This window comes from Taudactylus pleione, unplaced genomic scaffold, assembly GCF_031769625.1.
Source record: "Taudactylus pleione unplaced genomic scaffold, aTauple2 ptg000116l, whole genome shotgun sequence".
NCBI lineage: Eukaryota > Metazoa > Chordata > Amphibia > Anura > Myobatrachidae > Taudactylus > Taudactylus pleione.
The window spans coordinates 3,980,622-4,003,552 of NW_028284518.1; the positions used below are offsets into that span (position 1 = coordinate 3,980,622).

General features: G+C 42.7%; 1 protein-coding gene across 1 annotated transcript in view; it reads right to left on the reverse strand.

Moving 5' to 3' along the window:
- Window positions 1-22,931, reverse strand: part of HIVEP1 (HIVEP zinc finger 1) — a 176,750-nt gene that overhangs the window by 81,147 nt on the left and 72,672 nt on the right. The window contains exon 3 of the mRNA XM_088471630.1: window positions 10,798-10,851. Within this exon, the coding sequence (XP_088327756.1) occupies window positions 10,798-10,851 (54 nt within the window). The remainder of the gene's footprint in view (window positions 1-10,797; window positions 10,852-22,931) is intronic.

The window sequence follows — 22,931 nt, forward strand, 5'->3', positions numbered from 1 at the left end:
TATATCTATGAGGAATAACTCCGGTCGGCCTCACAGAAACATCGTAACCTATCCTGGGAAGGCCATAACATTTTTTTATTCCAAGACTATTCTGCAGAAATTATGAATACTGAGATAGAAACGATTGGTATCTCAGATCACGCATTAGTTTGGGTCTCCTTGGCTATGATTGGAGACAGAGGCCCTGTTGGACATTGGATATCTTTCACACCTCACATCATTCCTTAAATTCCCTAGTTGGGTAAAATCCTCATGACAGTCATACAGGCAGGATAATTGGCTCATGAAAGGGAATACCCTTTACTGTTTTGGCAAACCTCTAAGGCAGTGATTCCCAACCTCGGTCCTCAAGGCACACTAACAGTCCTGGTTTTAGTCATATCCATGATTGTGCACAGATGGTTAATCAATATAACTGAGGTACTAATTAAGTCACTTGTGCTCAAGTATGGCTATCCCTAAAACCTGGACTGTTAGTGTGCCTTGAGGACCATGGTTGGGAACACCTGCTCTAAGGCGTCAATCCGACGCAATATTATTTCTTATGTTGCTGATATTCGAAAATTGCTGATATTCGGAAAAAATTCCTGTCCTTATTCAAATCTAACTGATGCATTCCACAAATTCAAATCTTCCCCTACTCCAAATAATTAACAATCCTATTTGGGAGAAAAAAAGGAGATTTTGATGAGGCATTAGCTGATATAGGCGACCATTTCACTTTTCATAAAGAATTTAAATTCTATAAGTTTGTAAATAGAACCAGTCTCCTTTTATATAATCTTTTACGGAGTACAGAGTCATAAAAGGATTAAAACCTGGTAAAGCAGCCGGTCCTGATGGCCTCGGTGGAGACTATCAACAATTCCGGTGGACAGCAAATTGTAGTAATCTTACAGTCACTTAGAACTTTATACTTTCTAATAAATTGCTTCCACCATATTTCAACTCAGCGGTTCTTCCAAAACTGGGCAAAAATACAGGATTTTATAGGCCAATTTCACAGCTTAACACGGATTATAAAAAAATTACAAAGGTTCTGGTGGACAGGATAGGTCACGTCCGAAGTGGGAAGTGGACCTGGACTGGGTGCAGGGAAGTCCTTGTAAGCAGTTTCCTGATATTGGAACGAGGCTGGACAAAGGGAGTACTTGCTCATGAATGTGTCTGCCTTGCAGGATGATGCGGAGGGCGGAGATCCAAGAAAAAAGGAAAAGCTTAAACCCACTGGGTATTCAGAGCACAACTCCAGAGACGCTGCGGTATGAGAACCTCGTAATGGTGCTGACTGGGAATGCTGGTGGAGGAGGCTCTGTAGCGTAGCGCAGGTAGCGTTTAGATCACCAGAACTGAGACGGGCAGAACACTGGCAGTGGCACTAGGAAACAAATTCTCCAAGTAGGTAATGCAACTGGAACACTGGAGGCAACACGAGACAAAGGAGCACAGAGAACTAGCACACAGACTAGCTGTGAAATACGTTGCATTGGCAACCTGAGGACTCACAGGAAGCCCTTAAGTACTCAAAGCTGGATCTGGATTGGCTGTTAGAGCCCATTGAGAATCATTCAGACTGGATTGGCTCCTTCCTGACATGCGGCCAAATCAAAGCGCCTGGCAGCGTCAGTGCAGACTACAGCAGCTCAAACATGTCAGAGACCCAGCGCTGCCTCTCAGGGACCCAGCCGCTAAACGCGCTAACAGCCAGCAGCCTGCTCCCCCACCAAAGTGCCCGGACAGGTAAGTCCTGGACCCCCCAGCGGACCTCCAAAGTGGCTTGTGACAGGTTAAAGCTGGTTTTGCCTTCAGTGATCCATGGGGATCAAACTGGGTTAATACGGGGTAGACACTCCGTGGTCAACATAGACAGACTCCTTTCTGCAGCTCAATGGCTTAGACCCACAGGAGACCAGGTCCTAAATGTGATATTGTCGTTAGATGCTGAAAAGGCATTTGACCTGGTCTCCTGGGATGATTTATTTGATCTTTTGTAGGTTTGGATTCACTGATTACTTTGTTGCGTTTCTCAATTCAGTCAAATACCAATTCTACTTACCAGATCTCTTGTAATAGCTATATCTCAATATACAGTCAATATATAGTCAATATGGTACAAGACAAGGCTGCCCCTTTCCCCATTGTTGTTTGTGATTAGTCTAGAGCCACTGGCTGTAGCCTAACACCAATCTTTTGGGTTCCGGGGGATCGAGGTAGGCGGAGTAAGATAGCTTTATTTGCTGATGATATGCTGTTGTCTGTTTCTGAGGTGCTCAGGATAATTGCACAGTTTGGCTCTCTTGCGGGATATTGTGTCAATGCAGCCAAGTCGGAATACTTACCTCACACTGATTCTTGTGATTTTATATCTTTACCTGCCCTCTCTTCGTTTTACTTCACATGAGCTGAACTCAAATATTTAGGGATTTACCTCCCTTGTAACTTAGAGGCACTTTATACTGTACATTTTTTTTCTGTTTGTTACAATCCATACCGAGGATGCTCACCATGTGAACCTCTTTGTCCTTATCATTATTAGGTAGAGTTGCAGTACTAAAGAGTATTATTTTTCCTAAAATTTCATATGCGATGCAAATGTTACCAATCACTATGAGCAAAGCGGAGATTAACACACTGCATAAGACTTTCTCAAAATTTTTGTGGAGTAATGGGAAACCTAATGTTGCTCTAGCTTAACTACGCCTACCCCCCGCATTTTTTAAATAGGGACATAAGATAGTGCACCTGAAAAAGGGGCATGGGGAACGGCAAGGGAAGAGATAGGGGAGGCCAGAAGGCACGGGTCTGCACCACCCTAGTTATGTCCCTACTCAATGCACCCCAAGAGTTCAGGTTTTAGAGATATTCATAGTTGAGCACAGGTGGTTAAATAAAATTGCCTGAGGTACTAATTAAGGCACCTGTGGTTAAGCATGGATATGCTTAAAGCCTGGACTGTTAGAGTACCTTGGGGACCAAAGCTGTTTTTTACCCCATTTTCATCTAGTGCTCTCTAAACATACACCAAAAACCTTACTTCCACTCTTTGATCTCACAGACGATCTTTTTAAAAGATACCTATTTGGCTTGGATATCCATTAATTGTAAATTGAAACAGAATTGGTTATATATCCCATATATCCTATCTGTTGCAACCCCTCCTTTTCACCAGTTCTATATAATAAAATGTTCTCCTTATGATGTTCAAAAGGTATTCTACTCAGTAAAGTTGTTTTTGATCCAGGTGGCCAAATTAGATCCTTTAGTGACCTTAAACCTACTGAACATATTTTGTGCTTTTATATGTATCTACATCACTATATTCAAATCACTGCCTCCTGCTATGTCACCTCATCAAACGTCTTACCCCTTACTTTCACATTATCCTTTATTACCTCACTTATCGCACTAGATATTTATTCAAGGATCTTATTAATATTCATACAAGGTGTGGCTATTAAACAAGACTGTACTTGTAAAATATATACAATACTGCATGAGTTAAAAGGGAGTGAGGGGAACATTTACCTTGGAATATCCCAAAAATGGTTTTTCAAGTTTCACCCCTATCACACAGATAATTTGCTGTCACACAGCCTTCGAAGAAGTTGTGTGTTTCCAGTGCGCCGTGTAAATGCTTAATTCAAAAGTAGAGCCACGTGTTAACTTTAGTTAAATTGATCAAAACGCCCATCAAATCTTTCCGTATGCTAACTGAGGCTTACGGGGCAGATTGTATTATATATTTAGTGACTGTCATGAGAATCTAGAAAGATGATGAACATTCATGAAGGACTTGCACATCAAAAACAAATGAAAATGTGGAACAAACTGAGAAAATTGTTCGAACTGGCCATCAACTCAGCATCCGAATTATGGTAAACATCAACAAAGACACTGTTAGGAAAGTCTTGCATCAAGATCTTAACTTGACAAAAGTTTGTGCTAAGATGGTTTAAAGGCTTCTTACTGCCGAGCAGAAAGAAAATCGAAAGCAAATTTGTACAGACATTTTGGAACAAAATAGCCATATCCTGCAAAGTCAGAACCACATCTTAAAATATTTTGAATCCACTAATTGGTTCTTAGACAGCTTTAAAACAGGATTATGGTACTTACCGATAAATCCCTTTCTCCGATTCCACAGGTGACACTGGAGTCTCAGTAGAGTGGGGTATAGATGTGGGATAAGCGGGAGCTGGCACTTTAATAAATCTGAATATTAGCTAGCTCCTCCCCCTCTATACCCCCCTACAGGTCAATCTTAAGAAACTGTGCCCGAGGAGAGCTGGAAAATAGAATAATAGAGAAGAAGAGAAGCTAGAACATACATGAACAAACAAGCAAATATGCAAACAAATCAAGGAAGCCCTGAAGAAAAACGACTGTCCAAACCAGGAAGAACAATAACCAATGCAGGTGGAACAGCGCCGGGTGGGCGTCCAGTGTCCCCTGTGGAATAGGAGAAAGGGATTTATCGGTAAGTACCAAAATCCTGTTTTCTCCTACATCCACTAGGGGACACTGGAGTCTCAGTACAGTGGGAACGTCCCAGAGGTCACATCCCGGGCGGGAGAGCACTGAGAACCCGGCAAAACAGCACGGCCATACTGTGAAGCAGATGCCGCAAACGTGTCAAAACGGTAAGACTTTGCAAAAGTATGCCGGCCTGACCAAGTGGCCGCCCGACAAAGCTGGGTCAGGGAAACACCGCAGGCAGCCGCCCACGAAGTACCCACCGAGGGCATAGAATGCACTGTGATTGAAGTAGGAGGTTGTTTTGATGCAGCCAGAGAGGCTTGTCTGAGTGTCAGACGAATCCATCTAGAAATAGCTGCCTTAGAAGCCGGCCAGCCCGGACGCACCATATCATATCGAACAAACAGCGTATCCGACTTCAGGAGGGATGCAGTCCTATCAACATAAATCCAAGAGCCCGGACAACGTCTAGGGATCTGGAAGTTGAAGAATTGTCTTTAAACAACGGAACCAGAATCGGTTGGTTGATGTGAAACGAAGACACTACCTTAGGCAAAAAAGATAACTGCGTACGCAGCTCTGCCCTATCCTCATGCAAAATGAGGTAAGGCGGACGAGAAGAAAGCAAGCCTAGCTCCGACACACGCCTAGCAGAGGCGAGCGCCAAAAGGAGAACCACTTTCCACGGTAAAAATTTGAATTCCACAGTCAGTCTGTAAAGGTTCAAATAGGGAAGACTGGAGAAAAGAGAGGACCAAATCCAAATCCCATGGGGCCGTTGGAGGTACAAACGGAGGTTGTAACCTGACAACCCCTTGTAGAAATGTCTGGACATCCGGCAATAATGCTAGTTTCTTCTGAAAGAAAATTGACAGAGCTGATATTTGAACCTTCAAAGATCCCAGACAAAGACCTGCTGATAAACCAGCCTGTAGAAAAAGAAGCAGCCTGGCTAATTTGAATTCTGACTGTGGCGCACCCTTGCGTTCACACAAAGAGACATACGCCTTCCATATACGATGATAGTGCTTTGAGGTAACTTCCTTTCTAGCCCTTAACATAGTAGGAATCACCCTGGAAGGGATACCCTTTCTTCTTAAGATAGCCCTTTCAACAGTAACGCCGTCAAACAAAGTCGTTTTAAGTCCTGATAGAATAACGGACCCTGTTGCAGTAGATCTTCTTGCAGAGGAAGAGGCCACGGGTCGTCTATCAGTAGAAGACGTAGGTTGGAATACCACGCCCATCTGGAGCCACCAATAGAACCTTTACCCTTTATCGTTTGATTCTTTCAAGCAGACGAGGAAGAAGTGGGAGTGGTGGAAACAGGTAAACAAACTGAAACCGCCAAAAAGTTGTTAGAGCATCCACTGCCACCACCTGTGGATCTCTTGTCCGTGAGCAGTCAAGTGGCAGTTGATGGTACAACCTCGACGCAATGAGATCTACCTGAGGGAGACCCCAACGCTGAATCAGTTGTTGAAACACCTGTGGATTGAGCATCCATTCTCCCGGATGAATGTCTTGTCGACTGAGGTAGCCGGCCTCCCAATTTTCTACCCCTGGGATGAAAATTGCTGATATCGCTACAGCATATTCCTCTGCCCGGAGAAGAATGTGGCTTACCTCTCTCATGGCGGACCGACTCTTGGTGCCGCCTTGTCTGTTGATGTAAGCCACAGCCGTTGCATTGTCGGACTGCACTCTGATGGCACGGCCCTTCAACAGATGATGTGCTACCTGAAGAGCATAGAACATGCCCCTTAGCTCCAGAATGTTTATGGGCAGTACTGCCTCCAGTCGAGTCCAGCGGCCCTGAAAGTGTCTTCCCCGAGTCACTGCCCCCTATCCTCTCAGACTGGCGTCTGTGATGAGGAGAATCCATTCCCACATTGCAAACCGCTTGCCTGCCAATAGGTGAGAAGAATTCAGCCACCAAAGGAGAGATGTTCGAGTCCTGGGTGACAGTTGAACTTGCTGGTGAAGAAAAAGGTGGGACCCTGACCACTGAGAGAGGAGGTCCAGCTGGAATGGACAGGCATGGAACCTCCCGTATTGGATGGACTCGAAGGTCACACCCATCTTCCCCAGAAGGCGAATACACAGGTGTACTGACACCCTGCGATGATGCATTGTCAATCACACCATATGTTGGATGGAGGTAACCTTTTCCTGCGGAAGAAATACTTTGTTCCACCATGACCAAAATCATCCCTAGGAAAGGCAGACGCTGAGTAGGCTGTAGATGAGATTTTTGGTAATTCAGGATCCATCCGTGTTGTAACAGAAGACTCTGTGTTACCCGAATGTCCTGCAGTAATTGAGTGACTAACGGAGCCTTGAGAAGCAGGTCGTCCAAGTCTGGGACGATAGTAACCCCCTGAATCCGAAGAAGGGCCATCATTACTGCCATGACCTTCGTGAACACTCTTGGTGCTGATGAAAGACCGAAAGGTAAGGCCTGAAATTGAAAATGAGAGGCCCGCACTGCGAACCGAAGAAATGCCTGATGAGGAGGCCAAATGGGAATGTGGAGATAGGCATCCTTTATGTCCAAGGATACGAGAAACTCGTCCCTCTCGAGCCCTGCAATGACAGACTGCAGGGACTCCACTTTGAACTTGAAGGTCCGCAAATAAGGATTGAGATATTTCAAGTTCAGAATGGGTCTCACTGAGCTGTCCGGCTTGGGAACTACAAACAAGCTGGAATAAAAGCCTTGACCCTGCTGATGGATAGGGACATGCACTATTACTCAAGAAGACAGTTATGCTTCCTGTATTACAACCAGTTTGTCCGCTGATGCCGGCAAACCGGTTGTGAAAAAACGAGGAGGAGGTTGGATCTGAAAATCCAACTTCAACCCCTGAATAATGATGTCCCGGACTCACGCGTCCTGGCAAGACTTGAGCCAAACTTCTTTGAAATTGTGAAGGCTAGCTCCCACCCTGGGGTCCCCCAGGAAAGAAGGGAGCGCGTCATGCCGGAGGCTTAACTGAAGACTTATCCTGCTGGGAGGAGGATGCAGTGGCTCTACCCCTGCCTCTGGAAACACGGGAGATAGCGGGAGCTCCACGACCCCTGAATCTCCCTGGGATACAAAAGGACTGAAAGGATGGTCCAGCAAAGGGTTTCCAAGGAGGAGGAGCAGCAGATGGGAGATAAGTGGACTTACCACCTGTGGCTTGAGATATCCACTTATACAGTTCCGTTCCAAACAGAGCTTTCCCTGTGAATGGAAGTGCTTCCACAGCTCTCTTGGATTCCGCATCCGGCTGCCATTGTCTCTGCCACAAGTCCCTGCGGGCTGAGACAGCCAAAGCCGAGGATCTAGAGGAAAGACTACAAATATCTTTTGAAGCCCCTCCAAGAAAAGAAGCAGACTCTGCAATCTGTTCTGCTAGAGGAACCAGATCCTCCGCCGAAACACCAGTCTTAAGGCCCTTAGCAAGCTGCGTAGCCCATGCTTCCAACGCCTTGTTGACCCAACAGCTGACTAATGCGGGTTGAAGGGACACCCCCGCTATAGTGTATATAGACTTTAAGGCAGTTCTAACCTCCTGTCAAAAGACTCCTTTAAAGAAACTGCTCCTGGAACAGGGAGCAGTGTCTTTATAGACAGACGTGACACTGAAGGGTCCACTGAAGGAGGTGCTTCACATAATTTCCTGCTCTCTCCAGGAAAGGGATAGCAGGATAAAAGTTTGCGTGAGATATGAAACTTTTTATCTGGGTGTTTCCACGCTGAGGTAAGGATCTTGTTCCAATTCCTCAGACACTGGAAAGGAGGCTGCTAGTCTTTGTTTATTAGTAAAGATAGACGGCCTAACTTCCACAGGGTCCATGTCCTCAACATATAACACCTGGCGTATAGCTGCCATCAGCGCCTCTACACCCTGAGATACAGGCTCCGCTTCCTCTGGCGCCTGTTCCTCTATAGGGTCCTGTACCTCCCCTTCCTCTGTATCAGGCATGTCGCCCTCTTCCGGATCATCCCACATAAGGGGATTCGGTATTAGTCTCCTAGCAGGGACACTAGAGGACAATGCCACGGGAGGAACCTGGGCTCACATAACCCTTGTGAGCCCTTCTACAGACCTGGCTAAAGACTGCGCCCAGTCTGGTTCAGAGAAGGCAGACCTCTGAGATCTTTCAAGCTTTCTCTCCCTGCGAGAAGCTTCCAGCTCTGCAGACATTTGAGACATTACTGATGTAATTTGATCAGCCCAAATAAGGTGTTGTGGGGATGCTGAAACACATTTCTCACACAACAGGGAACTGGATGATAGTCCCTGTTTAAACTTCTCTGCACAATTCTTACAGGAGAAAGCATTTTGTGCAGCCTTAGACCCCTTGAAGTCAAGCTACCAATTCACTGTTCACACACACACACACACACACACACACACACACACACACACACACAGAAAAGGTAGTGATAGACACAAACACACACAGAGAGACTGTTTAGAAATAAGAGATTAAGGGCATAGAGGGAGATTATGCTATTAACCCAGCCCAATCAGCGCTGATGCAGAGACCAGTGCTGTGTAACACAATATATTGTGCTGTAATCGCTGTGTAAACACAGTCTAACCTGCTCTTCACAAGTCTAACCCCATTGTGCAGTCACAATCTGGGCAGACAGGTCTCTCTTCTGCGTTTGTCAGCAGACTGTGTCTTCTAAAGTGGCCACCAGCCGCCTTCTGGGAGCTCTGTGGCAGCTGGGAGGCAGGAGCAGAACTGCGTGTTAGGCTCCGCCCCCTCCATTCTGACGCCTTTCAGCGCTGTATCAGTTGCTGCTTTTTAATGTCCGCCTGTCATTTCTCCTGGCTACCGTGCTACTCAGGGTGCCAGGAGTCACTAACCTACTTGCTGCCAAAGGCTGCCGGCGGCAGAGCTAATGGAGGGCCGCGACGAGCGCCGCACACAGCGCATCTGGGTACCCCCCAGAGACAGTGGTTTCTGTAGCTGAAGACCCCAGCGCACACCGCAAGTAGCTGAGGTGAGGTCTCCTCAGCAGCTCTAATGAAGCAGACAGGCAGGGGCAGTGAGCTGCCTGTCAGATCCTCTTGCTGATCGAAGATACTTGATTTTTAGCAGAGAGCTCTTTGTATGTGACCAGCTCCCTTGGCACAAAATTAAGACTGACCTGTAGGGGGGTATAGAAGGGGGAAGAGCTAGCTACTATTCAGATTTATTAAATTGCCAGCTCCTGGTTATCCCACATCTATAGCCCACTGTACTGAGACTCCAGTGTCCCCTAGTGGATGAAGGAGAAATATCTATATAACCATGTGACTCTCGCTGAACTGTATGCTTCATAATTTGTTAAAAGAGATTTTTCCATTTTAAGCTCATTCTCTCAGTGACCGTTATTTTTGGAGGAAATATTTGATAATTTTAGGCTATATACACCTGTTTTTCAATCCCCTCCCCCTTCTTTCCTCATGTCTTATTCCCTCCTCGCATTTTATTCAGGTTTATTCTTTGCATATAATTCTTTGTACGTAGGACACTAAATCTAGGTCTTGTGTCTGTGCTGTATTTAAAACAATACGATCAAAAGTTGATTTTCTTTAAATACCCTTTTGATAGTGTGTTCTAGTTCCTATTGAGGATTTACTCTTTTCACTTAAGTTGTGAAAATTGTATTATTTGATATTGTATATCATTCATTGTCCTGTTGTAAGCTAAAACTTTAATAAACATATTTGAGAAAAAAAATCAATGTATATATAGTCTAAACTCAACAATACATGTAATTAAATATGGGTTTTAAGACCAAAATAATAACAGAAATATACAAAAAAAAAATTAACGTAAATTGGTTTACCAAAACAAACTAAAAAAGCAAATGTAAAAATGTTAATTTGTTCTCGTCTATCAAAACTTAGTGGTTAGCAGGTACAACTGATGTAACCACTGGGTATTGCAATATTTTGGATTTGTAAAATGCCTAGCACAATTAGTATTCCCAGGTTCATCTGTTCAACAAGCTGTGCACTTCACTTTGCACCATGTATGACCGTGGTATTCAAAATGTGCCATCTTGGAAACCATAACTTTTACCAGTCCATTGGTCTTGAGGTTTCTTCCATTGGGCACCTATATGAATGCAGGTACCGACAGTTTAACTAGCTTAAATCAATCCACAGTGAGTCGTAATCAAGAAAACATAACAATAACCTGATTATCATCCTGTGCTAACAAATCACCTTAGAATACAAACTGTTGTGCTACACTTGAGTGTGTGCATCAAATATGAATGCCTTGCATGCCATATGCTAGGTTTGTATGTAAACAATGGAGACACATTACCTTTTTGAGGCTCTTCCGGACTAGACAGCTTTTTTTGTGCTTCCTCTATCTTATCTACAATAAAGCAAAAGTATTGATTGTTAAAATCAAAACCACACATTTGTGGAAATAATGATGTTGACAAAATATGGGAAGATAAAACACATACATTAAACAAATAAGGTTATAGTAACTAGAACATGGTTATTAAACACATTTTTATTTACAGTAAGTTAAACTCCACATAAACCAAACATTGGAGCTGCTGGTTGTGTGAATCAGCAAGTGTAAAATAACGAATTAGCACTAGTATGTCACTAAATAAAAATAATAAATCTTAGAGAAATTTATAGAAAGAATTGTAGAGAAAATAATAGGTTGATTTTTTTTATTGGACACAAGAAAATGTTATTTTAAATTTAATATTGTGAAAAAGTAAGAGAAAATATTTTTAGTTTTTCCAAATGCACATTTTGTAAAAGTGGTTCCTGGCCTACATCCACACAAATGACAAGATTTTGTACCACAGTGATCAGGGTTGAACTGTTCACAGATCAACTGAACAAAGTGATATTCAGAGCAAATAAAGAAATTATAAGTGCCACAGTTTTATAATTGTCTCAATTTTATTTATTTCTAACAAAGTTAAATTGTTTTTATTTTTATAAATCTGTAATGAGAAACATAGTAGTTGCAAATGAAGGGCAACAGAAACTATAGCAGGGGTGGGGAACCTTTTTTTCTGCCGAGGGCCATTTTGATACATATAACTTTATTTGTGGGCCTGGTGCAGACCATGCCCCCTCCATGTGACATCACACAGGGCGGGGTCACAATCGCCAGTGATTACAGCAATGTTCGGAGCATCCTGCGGGTGCTCCAGTGAGCTGTAAGGGCAGCATTGTGACCGTCTGAAGCCTCCTAAGGACGCTACAGGCGGTACTGCTGCATGTACAGTGGCTGCAGGTGCCATCCTAGGCACCCTGCTAGCCAGATGAGGCTAGCAGAAAAAAGCTCAGAGGGCCAGACCAAGTGATGGCGGGGGCCTTATGCGGCCCCCGGGCCTGAGGTTCCCCATCCCTGCACTATAGGGTATATTTACTAAAGTGTGGGTTTATAGAAGTTGAGTTGTTGTCCATAATAACCAGATTATAGCTATTATCTTCTAGAAGGTGCTAGATAAATGGTAAGTAGAATCTGATTGGTTGCTATGGGCAAAACCCCCACTTTAGTAAATAAGGAGTAATGCAAAAATGATTAAGCAGCTGTGCACCTGCACAAAACATGTTACACTGCAAGAGGGGCAAATACATTTACAAGGGGTCCTTTTTTATCCTCACAAAAAAAAAAAAAAATAATCAAGTGATAACAGACTGTTTGTAACGTGTGAAATCATAGGAGCCAGTAGGTGGCAGTCTGATGAGTAGTTGATGTAAATCAAATTACCATTGAATTCTCACAAACTGTAGAGCTTAAGTTGCAGACTATTGAGTATATGTACAATAAGTTTAATGTGAGCTATATTGCTGATTTAAAGAGATCGTATTCTGCACCCTCCTCTCTTTTAGCAAATTTCTAAAATATATGAAATAGCAAATGGTATCAATAGATTTTACTAACCTGTACCCAATAAGTACATAATATTAATGCAGGTAATATAGTAAATGTTACTGAATTGCTTGCACTGTGTACATGGGAAAAGAAAAATATGTCTGCAGGATTTTTTCCTGACAAATTTCTGTAAGCATGTACGTACACTATTCTTAAAGAAGACTTCAAATTAGTGTCTATTTTCTTTTAGCTGAGTGATCTGGAATGGATATTGTTAAAAAATTTAAAACATATAATAATTATTAAGAAAATCTATTGCACTAGGGAGGTTACGGAATAGCAATGCTCGCTGTAAGTGTGGCCTTCTTAGAAGATTGAATTTACCAGCTAACAACCCACATTGGTTACAACTAGATGTTTGCAAAATTAGTGCCCCTACCAGTATTATTATCCTTTATTTATATGGCGCCACAAGGGTTCTGCAGCGCCTTACACAGTACAGAAACAAGTGAGCACACAAGAAAACAGTTATTAACAGTACAAACAATGCAGGACAGATACATGATTAATACATTGCTGCATAACACTTAGATAAGCAGCATGGTGTCGGCAACCAAGGGTGGGTACTGTTGTATATTAAAGTATAATCAAGTGAAGGAGAAGCACATGAGGGAAGAGGGCCCTGCTAGTGAGAGTTTACATTCTAGCTTACTATCATACAATAACATTTTTCAACATGTTTATCTTCTATTTGTCCCAGAAAGATTTCATCCCTTATGTTATTTATCCTTTTGATATTTGTTTCACTCTTTTCCTAACAGTTCATCTTCGGTAAAACAACTGGCATCGTGTTCTACGACATTCTAAAGGTGCATATCCACTACACGATAAAAACTGAACGATTATGACATAGTTATTGTTCATTAATTGTGCAGTGAATATGCCAGCAATGAACCAGCGATGCGCTCTCCCACTGGTCGTTGCCGGCATCTGTCATCGCTTGAACATGCAGGCCAAACTGGCAATAATCGACAAGTTGTGCATGCTCGGGGATGAGTGAGGGTGCCTGCACTGAACGACATATCGTTCAGTGTGGGCACAATATCCACTGCACTGGATGATGAACGATTACGATGTTGTAATCGTACAGTCGTTCTACACTCGTGTAGTAGATACGCACCTTAACAGTGTGTTTTGATGAGAGATTTTAAAAGACCATTACAAAATGACTACTGTTACTAGTCATAAATCTTTATATTAGTTTTAAAGAACCGATAAAATGTTATGAAGGGATAAGAGGAAATCTCTAGAGAATTTGCACCTAGGCTTGCTTTTCTATACCCTGGAATACATAAAGTGTATTCAACTGTCCACTAGCCAAAGTCTCTCAGAACCATCATTGAAATTAAGTTTTGGGTTTATTAAACACCAAGCTGTAGCCTGGTATAAGAAATGCCAGGGATTTCCTTTCCTTACCTCAACTAACTGCGGTTAAAGTAAAGTTGTGAAGAAAACCTCACAAAATTGCTGGATTCGTGTCAGGATAGTCAGATCACACACACATATCCAAAAATAATATGCTGCAGAAATCAATCACACCTCACAAAAACCATCTGGCATCACCACTGAGCAAAATAAAAACCTGTATATTTGGCATAGCAAAATGTCCTTAGGTGACAGAGAATCTATTGGTAGGTAGTTAATTTGCATACTGTCTCAATTAATGTCTAATAATTTTTTAATACTTAGTAGTGAACTTTTTTCAGAATATATAGTTCTAAGAGGCATAACTATCACTCATCTTTAATGGTGATGTGAAAAATATTTTACGCCTAAACTCGTAAGGTGAAAATGTACATTTCTCGCTAATTTAGTATCAGCCTCTTCCTGGAAAAGACCTGGAATCAGGGGACAGCTTATGCTATCACTCTGCCTCTTGGTTTGGGTCCTTGGCAATACCTGGGCATGTCAGTGGGGGGTGATGGAGATGTACTGGAGCCCTCCCTGAAAGAAACCATAATACAATAGCCTGAAAGAAAGACTGATACAATAGCACATAAGCCAAGCTCCAGAAATGGAGGGGTAGTGTCAGATATCGTAGATGTTAAATCCGGGGGATCCTAAATATTTGCAGGGTACCCCCCCTCCTCGAAACCGGGTGTTTTTGGGACATATACTGAAAAATAGTGTTAAATAAATCTGCCCCTAAGACTCACATTTTTAAATTAGTAAATAAGTGATGAATTTTAAGAATGCAGTGAAATAGCAAAATATGTTATGGTGGCAAACAGCAATGTTGATTTAATAGCAACCAACCCCCCTCTAAACAAATCTATTGAAATCCCCCCCCCCCAAATATAAAGCTATGACAGCAAAGTGGTATAGTTAACGAGATAGTGGTACCGCACTGCACAATGTGTAAGTCAATGTGTGTAAGGCGGGTAAGTGTGTGTAACCTTTGTTTGTTCATATAATACAGACACCAGGTGTATGTGCAAAGAAGAATTGTACTGATGTTTACAGCAACTGGTGTGCTGACCACAGGTGGGATTGGGGGGGGGGTGCGTTGGCACACAGGGAACTGGTGGGGTGTACTGAGGGTTGGGGCAAATATGTGGGGGGAGGAGATGCAGGGCTGCTACTTACATACCTTGTGTCTGTTACAAAGACATGGGTTACACATAGTCACTGACATAGTATGTACACACACAGATTTACCCCATTGTGCAGCACTGTACCTTTATCTCTTTTGCATTGTCTACTTATAAAAGGAAGGACACCTGTCCTGGCACAGCAGTTCCTGACAGCCACCTGTAGTGAGTGTGGTATATATACCCCTTTTACCCAAAGTGGCACAGTAGTTAGAATTGCTGTGTGGCAGCACTGAGGCCTATTCTAAACAGGGCACTACGTATTTGGAGTATGTATGTTCTCCTTGTGTTTGCATGGATTTTCTCCAGGCACTTTTGCTTCATCCCGCAGTCCAAAATTCTAAAGGTAGGTTAATGTTAACGTGTTTATGTGGAGAATTTCCACTAGGTCAGAGACGGATATAAATGATTAATTAAGTCTGTGAAGTGCTGCATAGTAACATGCTGGTGCTATGTAAACAGAGATTAATAAAAAAAATACTCACTCTGCTTTCAACCGCAATGATCAAAGGGTTGCATCAACAACTTTTTTAGTCATTCGTCATCGACAAAATAAAATGCAGATTAGAAATAAATATAAAGCTTGTTCACGTGTGGCTAGATAAGGGTAGCGGCAAACTAATGCTCAATCATCATTTATACACTCATGCTTCTCACTGAAGCCAGCCTAAATGATCGGCTTCTGTTACGCTACTGTGGATACTGCCTAAAAATGTTAGAAGTTGTACAAACAAAATACTGTATGCCAGCAAAACAGACATAACACAAAAAATACTGTGGTCACCTGATATACTGTTGGTGAAAATATTATGTCCCTTTTTACGTAACGAGCATGTAACTATGAATAATGGAAAGTAGGCCACATTGGGAAAGGTTTTCAGGAAATGAGACAGCAAAGATATTTAAATCACAATTTTAGAACACTTTATGAAAATACAATGCAATTGTTGGCACAAATCTACTAATAATTACAGCAAAAAAATATATATTTACAAAAGATGGAAAGTGTGTGAAACTGGATTGCGCTAATAAATATATTAGCGCACATCCTTTTTTTTCATGTGGAGGCTATACAGATGTGTTTTCATACAGGTCCCCTGCGAGCATCTTTTTTGTGTCTTTATTGGCCAAAAATGCATCAGACGCAAACGGATGTGACAAACCGCTTCATGAGACTGCACTGAATTAATTTGATATGCAACATTGGTATATCTGTGTGCAACATAGTCTGAATCTGTATACAAAGTGCTACGATGCAGCAGACGCAGCTTTTTTTCCATGCCGAGTTCCGTTGTACTGTGTAAACAGATGCAGTCGTGCACAGATATACAAGTGTTGCATATCAAATTAATCATTGCAGTCTCATGAAGTGGTTTGTCGTTTGAGATTAAGATGCATCTTCGGGTGAAAAGGTGTGAATCAGACATTCGGTGCATGGCGAGTTGCATGGGACATGGTAAATTACTGGTGTGTTGCACCGCATGGTGATTTAAGGCTATGTGTATGAGGACACCTATGTATAACACAGCTTCCCGATGCACACTCCCGGCTGAGGGCTTTCTGTATCCGATTTGTTCACGTTTAGGGGCGTAAGCCACAAAACAAATATGCCCATGCGAAGAATCCCTTAGACTGCAGCTGCAACAGTGATCTTGCACGTTTATCATTTGTGCTATTTCTTATCAATTGTCAATATAGACCAGATCATTTATGCATAGCTACTACTACTTGAGTGTAGAACACTACAAAATCTGGACAAGGGTTTATCTTCAAAAGTAAATCGAATGCTTGTGAAACCCTTAAGATTAATTTTGTAGCGCAGTCATTTTCTTACAGGTGAGTTTTGCTAGAACTGCTGATGCCTGCAGCAATTTAATCTGTAACAGAGTAGTTGTTATAACAGACAATGGCACACATCACTTCTAGGCATCAGGACACTGCTTTACTGTTATCAAACCTAATCCTAGCAATTCAGCTGTTCTAAAGGTATTGATGAATACACTTAATGGAAAAACATGCCCATGAATATGTAGATACATATGGAAGATCTCGTCCATCAGGTAGTAAAACGTTTTGGGCTATAATCAGTGCAATGCTGTGTTTGTGATGTTGCTTTGTTAAAAAATAGATTATCACATGCACAGTAGCAGTTGAACCATAAACATACCAAATAGAAACTTGTCTAAACACGTACACAAGGCCGGCGCTATGTGCTCAGCGGGCTCTGCAATGCAGGGAGGAAGCGGCGCCGCTGCCTTCTCCATTTGTCGGGCGCCCCTAAGATTTTGTTACCAGCGGGCGCCCGGCTGCTCCTTCCCTACTACTAGAGTTCACACCTGAGCTCCGCCTTTCGGCTCCTTCAGTGCCGGGGTTGGCTATGCCGGGGGGTGGGCAGGGTACCAGTTGCCCCCTGAGCCAGTCCCATTTTCAGTTCCTTGGACCGGGCCAGTGCTGTAACACTATGTAGATACACTGTGTCTGTCAGGAGCTGCTGGGGTGGATGACAGCTGCGCAGCTGCCTGTGGGCTCTATGAAGTGTATTCTTATTCAAGTCAGTGGGAGCTCACACTGAGAGCAAGGGACTGTCTGAATACACTTGTAAAGTGGCAAATAGTTTGCAAACACTGTTGAATACATTTGTACAGATGTGTCCTCATACATATAGCCTCCTTGCGCGTTAAACAGCCCTTCTAACCGCGCCATGCTGTGGTGTGACTCGGTAGTGTTGAGCATTTTTTGCGACTTTTTACCTTCAATACATCTTATTCACACAGTGATGCGAATAGATAGCACAAGCAGCTTCTGCTGATTAAAATGATATGCAGCATGCCTATGTTCTCTGTGCGTCTGCGGGTTTATCTGCATGCGAAACGCTATGTACCACTGACACTGTAACGTTTCATTTCACATGCAGATACACCCGCAGATGCACAGAGAAAATATGCATGCTGCATATCATTTTAATCAGCAGAAGCAGCTTGTGCTAGCTATTCCTCACTATATAAATGAGATGCCTTTGAAGGTAAAAACTGTGTGGCCATGCCCTTTCCTTGTGAGGCCACACCCCTTTTTTATGGCACGCACTGTCCCTTTAAAGAGAATGAGAGAAATGTGTAGTATTCAGGAGGGCGCCAAACACTTTAGCACCGGTCCTGAACGTACATATAAGAAACTACATGAAGTAAAATAAACAAAAAGCTGGATTGTGTGTGTGTACACTCTTGCAAATCTGCATCAAACAGTATTTAAAATTGAGAAAAAAAAACAAAGAAACAGACATTAGATATACAGTATTCCAGTTTGCAAGCTAGCAAGGAATTTTTGAAAAGTTTTGAATTAGTATAATTTAACATTTTAGATGACTGGTGCCAGAAGGAAGCAGCAAACCCTAACTATTAAATAACCAGTGTGAATAGGTAATTCAGAAGTGATAATGTGGTGCAAAAAAAACAAAACATAAGAAACAAAGTTACTCCCCAGCTATTAGCAGGAATCAATGGTAACCTCATTTTTGACCATCCACAGAACTGAGAATTTAGTACAATGTGGAAGTACAAATAAGAGCTGAGTGGTTCAGTTCTACTCTGTTCTTTTCGCCACATTAGCGCAAGTTTGGATTTATCTTATTTGCTATCCAAAACACGAGAGCTGAATAGCCAATAAGATGCCGTTTTTCAGATCAGAATCTAACCAAATAGAACTGAACCGCTTATCTGTAGTACAAATTGGTGCAACTGTGTAGCTTCATGAAGGATGAAATGGCCGAGACAACAATGCATTTCTGCAGCATGTGTGTGCTAAAGTGCTCCCTACACTTGATTCCATTTCATTATAAGATGTATTTATTTATTTTTAGTTAGCAAACACAAACTATATATATTTGGTATCCAAACATACATTTTAATATGTTAAATAAATTTGGGATTATACAAATAGGATTTCCCTGACAGCTTGAAAACAGAACAATTCTGCATGTTTGATATTTTGACTCCTGTTTTTTGTGCAACTATTATAAAATAAAATCACATGTAGTCTGAAAATCCCTATTCATCCTGAGGGGAAAAAAAGCATTGAGCAACTAAAGTAAACATATTCCTGCAGTAACACACCATTATGTAACATTTTCTCTGTCCCCTGAAACAAAACGCTAGACTAGACCTTTGGCAGAGTAAGGGTTACACAAGGGCTCACCTCTAGACTACTATGTATATTTATAGTTGTAGATTAGTAAAATGAATGTAATGATCAACTTTACACATGCATTTATATCAGACAACTAACTACAGATTTGCGTGTTGAACAGCCCTTCTAGTCGCGCCATGCCGTGGCTCGCTAGCACAAAGCGTCTTTTCGTGAGACTTTTTCCATTAAAAATGCGTCTTATTTGCAAACTGACAAGCAGATTATGCTGATTAAAATGATATGTGGCATTCCTGTATTCTATGTGCGATTGCAGTTGTATCTGCATGCGAAATACTACGTTACAGTCTCACAGCTGCTGACACTAACGTCTCAGTGGGCGTCTCAGTCCATGCAAAATCATACGCATGGATGTACACCAGGAAGTACTTTGTAGCGGCAATTGCCTAAAGTCACCGACTTGTGACCGCCAAAAAAACATGGAAAACAAAGATTCTGCGTCACCTCTGAGTCAGGCCCCATATATCACAATATAGTGTGCTTAATTAGTGTTCACTCTAGCTCCGGCTGCAGGCAGGGCGCTGGAGCTAGAGAGGGCAACCTTATGCGCGCGCCGAAGGCCGAAAAGGGGGCGTGGTCATGAAGTATATAAGACGCGTCCCCTTTTCATCATACTTGGGGGCGGTGCCCGGCGCTTACGGACATGCCGGGCAGCCCCCAAGCGCTGCAGAAAGGGAGAATAGATGCTGGGCGCATGCGCCCGGCGTCTATTCTCCGGCGGTGACCGGGACGTCACCGTGACACCGCATGTTTCTCCACCCGCGGGACACTGCGTCCCGCGGGTGAGAACGTCACCCGCAGGCTGTGAGGGCAGGGTGCCTTTTGCCCTCCTCCTGGAGGGCAGGGCGCTGCGCCCCGCTAAAACAGCCTAGCGGGAACGCTATTAATAATGCTGTGACTTTACGCTATTTGCCTCAGTAGAGATCCTATAGTATCGCTCTAGCTCATGTGGACAAATAATGGGAACAAATAACCTGCTTTATATGTTGGAACACAGTATTACAGGCAGTGTACAGGATGCAGCACACTCTCCTCTAACACAGGGCCTGATTCAGCAGGTAACGCACAGGAGAGCACACACGCACTCGGCCGATGGTATTCCACTGCGCATGCATCGAACTGCGTGTGCGCGAACTAGTCAGTGCGATCGGGTTAGGGTACACAGACGACACGCAGTGTGTACGCAGATCCCTCCGATATTGATTGACAGGTAGTGCAGTTTGTGGTTTGTGACGGGGGGTGGTCAGTCGAACGTAGGCGTTATAACGCCGTTATAGGGGCGTGCATAATTAAGGTAGTGCGGCGGCATATGCAGCCATATAGAAAAAAGTACACAGGAAGTGGCCAAAATCCTGCGGCAGGTCAGGTCAACCACTATTATGCTAATGGGTCAGATGGTTCTTGATGTTACCAATGTTTACGCTATCTTGCGTGCTGATCAGGCTGTGAGTAAAGGGAGATAGGCGGCATAGTATGGGGCAGGGCGTCTGCATCTTCTCCGTGCGTATGCATTGATTAGCATATCCTCACAGCGGATGGGTGTGTGCGTCTGCATCCATGCGTTGCTTGCTTAATCAGGCCCACAGTCAGCAATAAAATCCTATTCTAATACCAGGAGTCAGCAACAGACAGGCAGATGTACTTTTAATACAGAAAATCTTGGAAAGAAAATTTTGGGGGAGAAAAATCTGTAAACTGGCATGATGGGAAAAGTCTGGCCTATGCAGTATGGCTAGCTGCCACATCTTTTGTGATGGCACAAAGGAGCAGCACTGAATGAAGTTAGGACTGGCGGTGCGTATTATGCTTCAACACCTGGTAAAGGCTGGAGCAGTAATGCTAATGTGTAAAGCATATGAGGTCACCCTGTGTGCGCACAGATTAGTACAGAATATATTGCAAGCAGTCATGCTGATGCTAATCTCATTGCAAAGCCTAGACAGCCACTTAATGTGTTTTCTCATAGCAGCTCTTGTAGCTGACAGAGGATGCCGGATTCTAGGAAAGACAAATGAGTCACACTTCAAAAAAATTTTTCTCCCAAATTAAAAGTACACAAAATAGTAAATACAGCATGGATAGAAAAGAGAATAAATTCCTGACGTTCCTTTGTACTGGTGTTACGTTATCAGAAAGGTCAAATATAAAGAACCCTTGAAAACCCCCAAAATATGTATAGTATACAAGACAGATCTTAATTCATTATTCGGCAGTGGCAATTGTGCACATCAGATTTTCAAATTAGAAAAAACTATAAAAGAATATATGTAAAGTAACCCATGGTTGTGACATTTACTGTATATCAGGTCATGCAACAGCTAACTTCTCTGTTTATGGTGCAAACAAGGTCATAGAGAAAAATAAAGTTGTAGGTAACTCTATTTAGCACACAGGAACATCCTTGCACTGCATGCCTCGTCACTGCAAAGTGCGGAAGTGATCACATTCATTCCTGCAGAACTTTAATCCTGATTCAGAGATGAACGTAATGCCCATGTTTACGCAGTTGAGCTTTTACCAGTGATATGCACATGCGTCTGAATGGCACTGCGCATGTGTCAAGAGTCATTACCAATGGCGATCGCAATGCAAAGTGACTGACAGGCGGCCACGAGGGGGGATTATGGTCGCAAATGAAACAGAGATGCAACGCAACTATTTTTGGGGTGTGTCTCAGTCTATGGCTGCGGTCCCATAAGCAGTAAAAATGGATGTAGATCTTAGTTCCAGTACCCATTCTGAGTAGCTGCGACCGATGCTGTGTCTTTGCATGCAGTCGTTTGGATTTGCGAAGCCGCTGGTGGGAGTCTCAATACAAATCCTGACAACTGCGTAATTTGCATATTTTCGCATAGCCGCTGTACACAATTAAGCAGCACCTGTGGCATTAGCCTACATCTCTGAATTGGGCTCTTTATTCCTTGCATATCTGTGTGTTCTCTCTTGCAATTTCAGAGCAATATACATCTTGTATTTAAAGCATACATGTTCTGGATCTGATTGGAGAAAGTAACACCTGTATAATATGTTATTAAACAGAGGTATGAGCTGGCAACATGACACCCATAATATAATAAAGCAGATATATACTTGGTGTCTTTGGACCTGGTTTATGACATCTCTTCACCACCTACCGATGGCCAGCTAGGCATATTCTGGGACTAGTTTCAAACATTGATGTATTTAATCAACTTTATATCCCATAATAATTTTATGAGAAAGCAAATTACATCCCGTAATTGCATTTTCATTTCACTACTCAGCTACAGTTGCTTTTAGATGTGTTCTATTAAAGGCACCTTTTGTTCTTATTCAACTCTACAAGTTCTCAGTATTGCTGTGATAAGGGGCAATAAATCCAGAAACACATTAAGACTAGGCCAGAATAAAATATGTATTCCAGTCTACACCAAATAAGAGTTTCAAAAACATTTTTTTTGAAGACAGCATATTAGAATACATATGTAACCCCACCTTGTCCCCTGTGTAATTGACATCCTTGTGGTTCTGACAAACATACCATTAACTGGTTGCATGGGAAAACAATCAATGTGTCCACATTTCACTTCAGTCTGAATTAAAAACTGTGAAGGAAAAAGGAAGAGGGAATATCATCTATTGGTAACACCAGCCCAACCATAGTGGCAATAAAAATATGAACGCGGAGTCAGGAGACACGTTGCACCAGAACCCGTGATGGCAGCCAAACATATCTGTAGAAAGAGCAGATTGGAACCCTCCAGAAAAAAATCA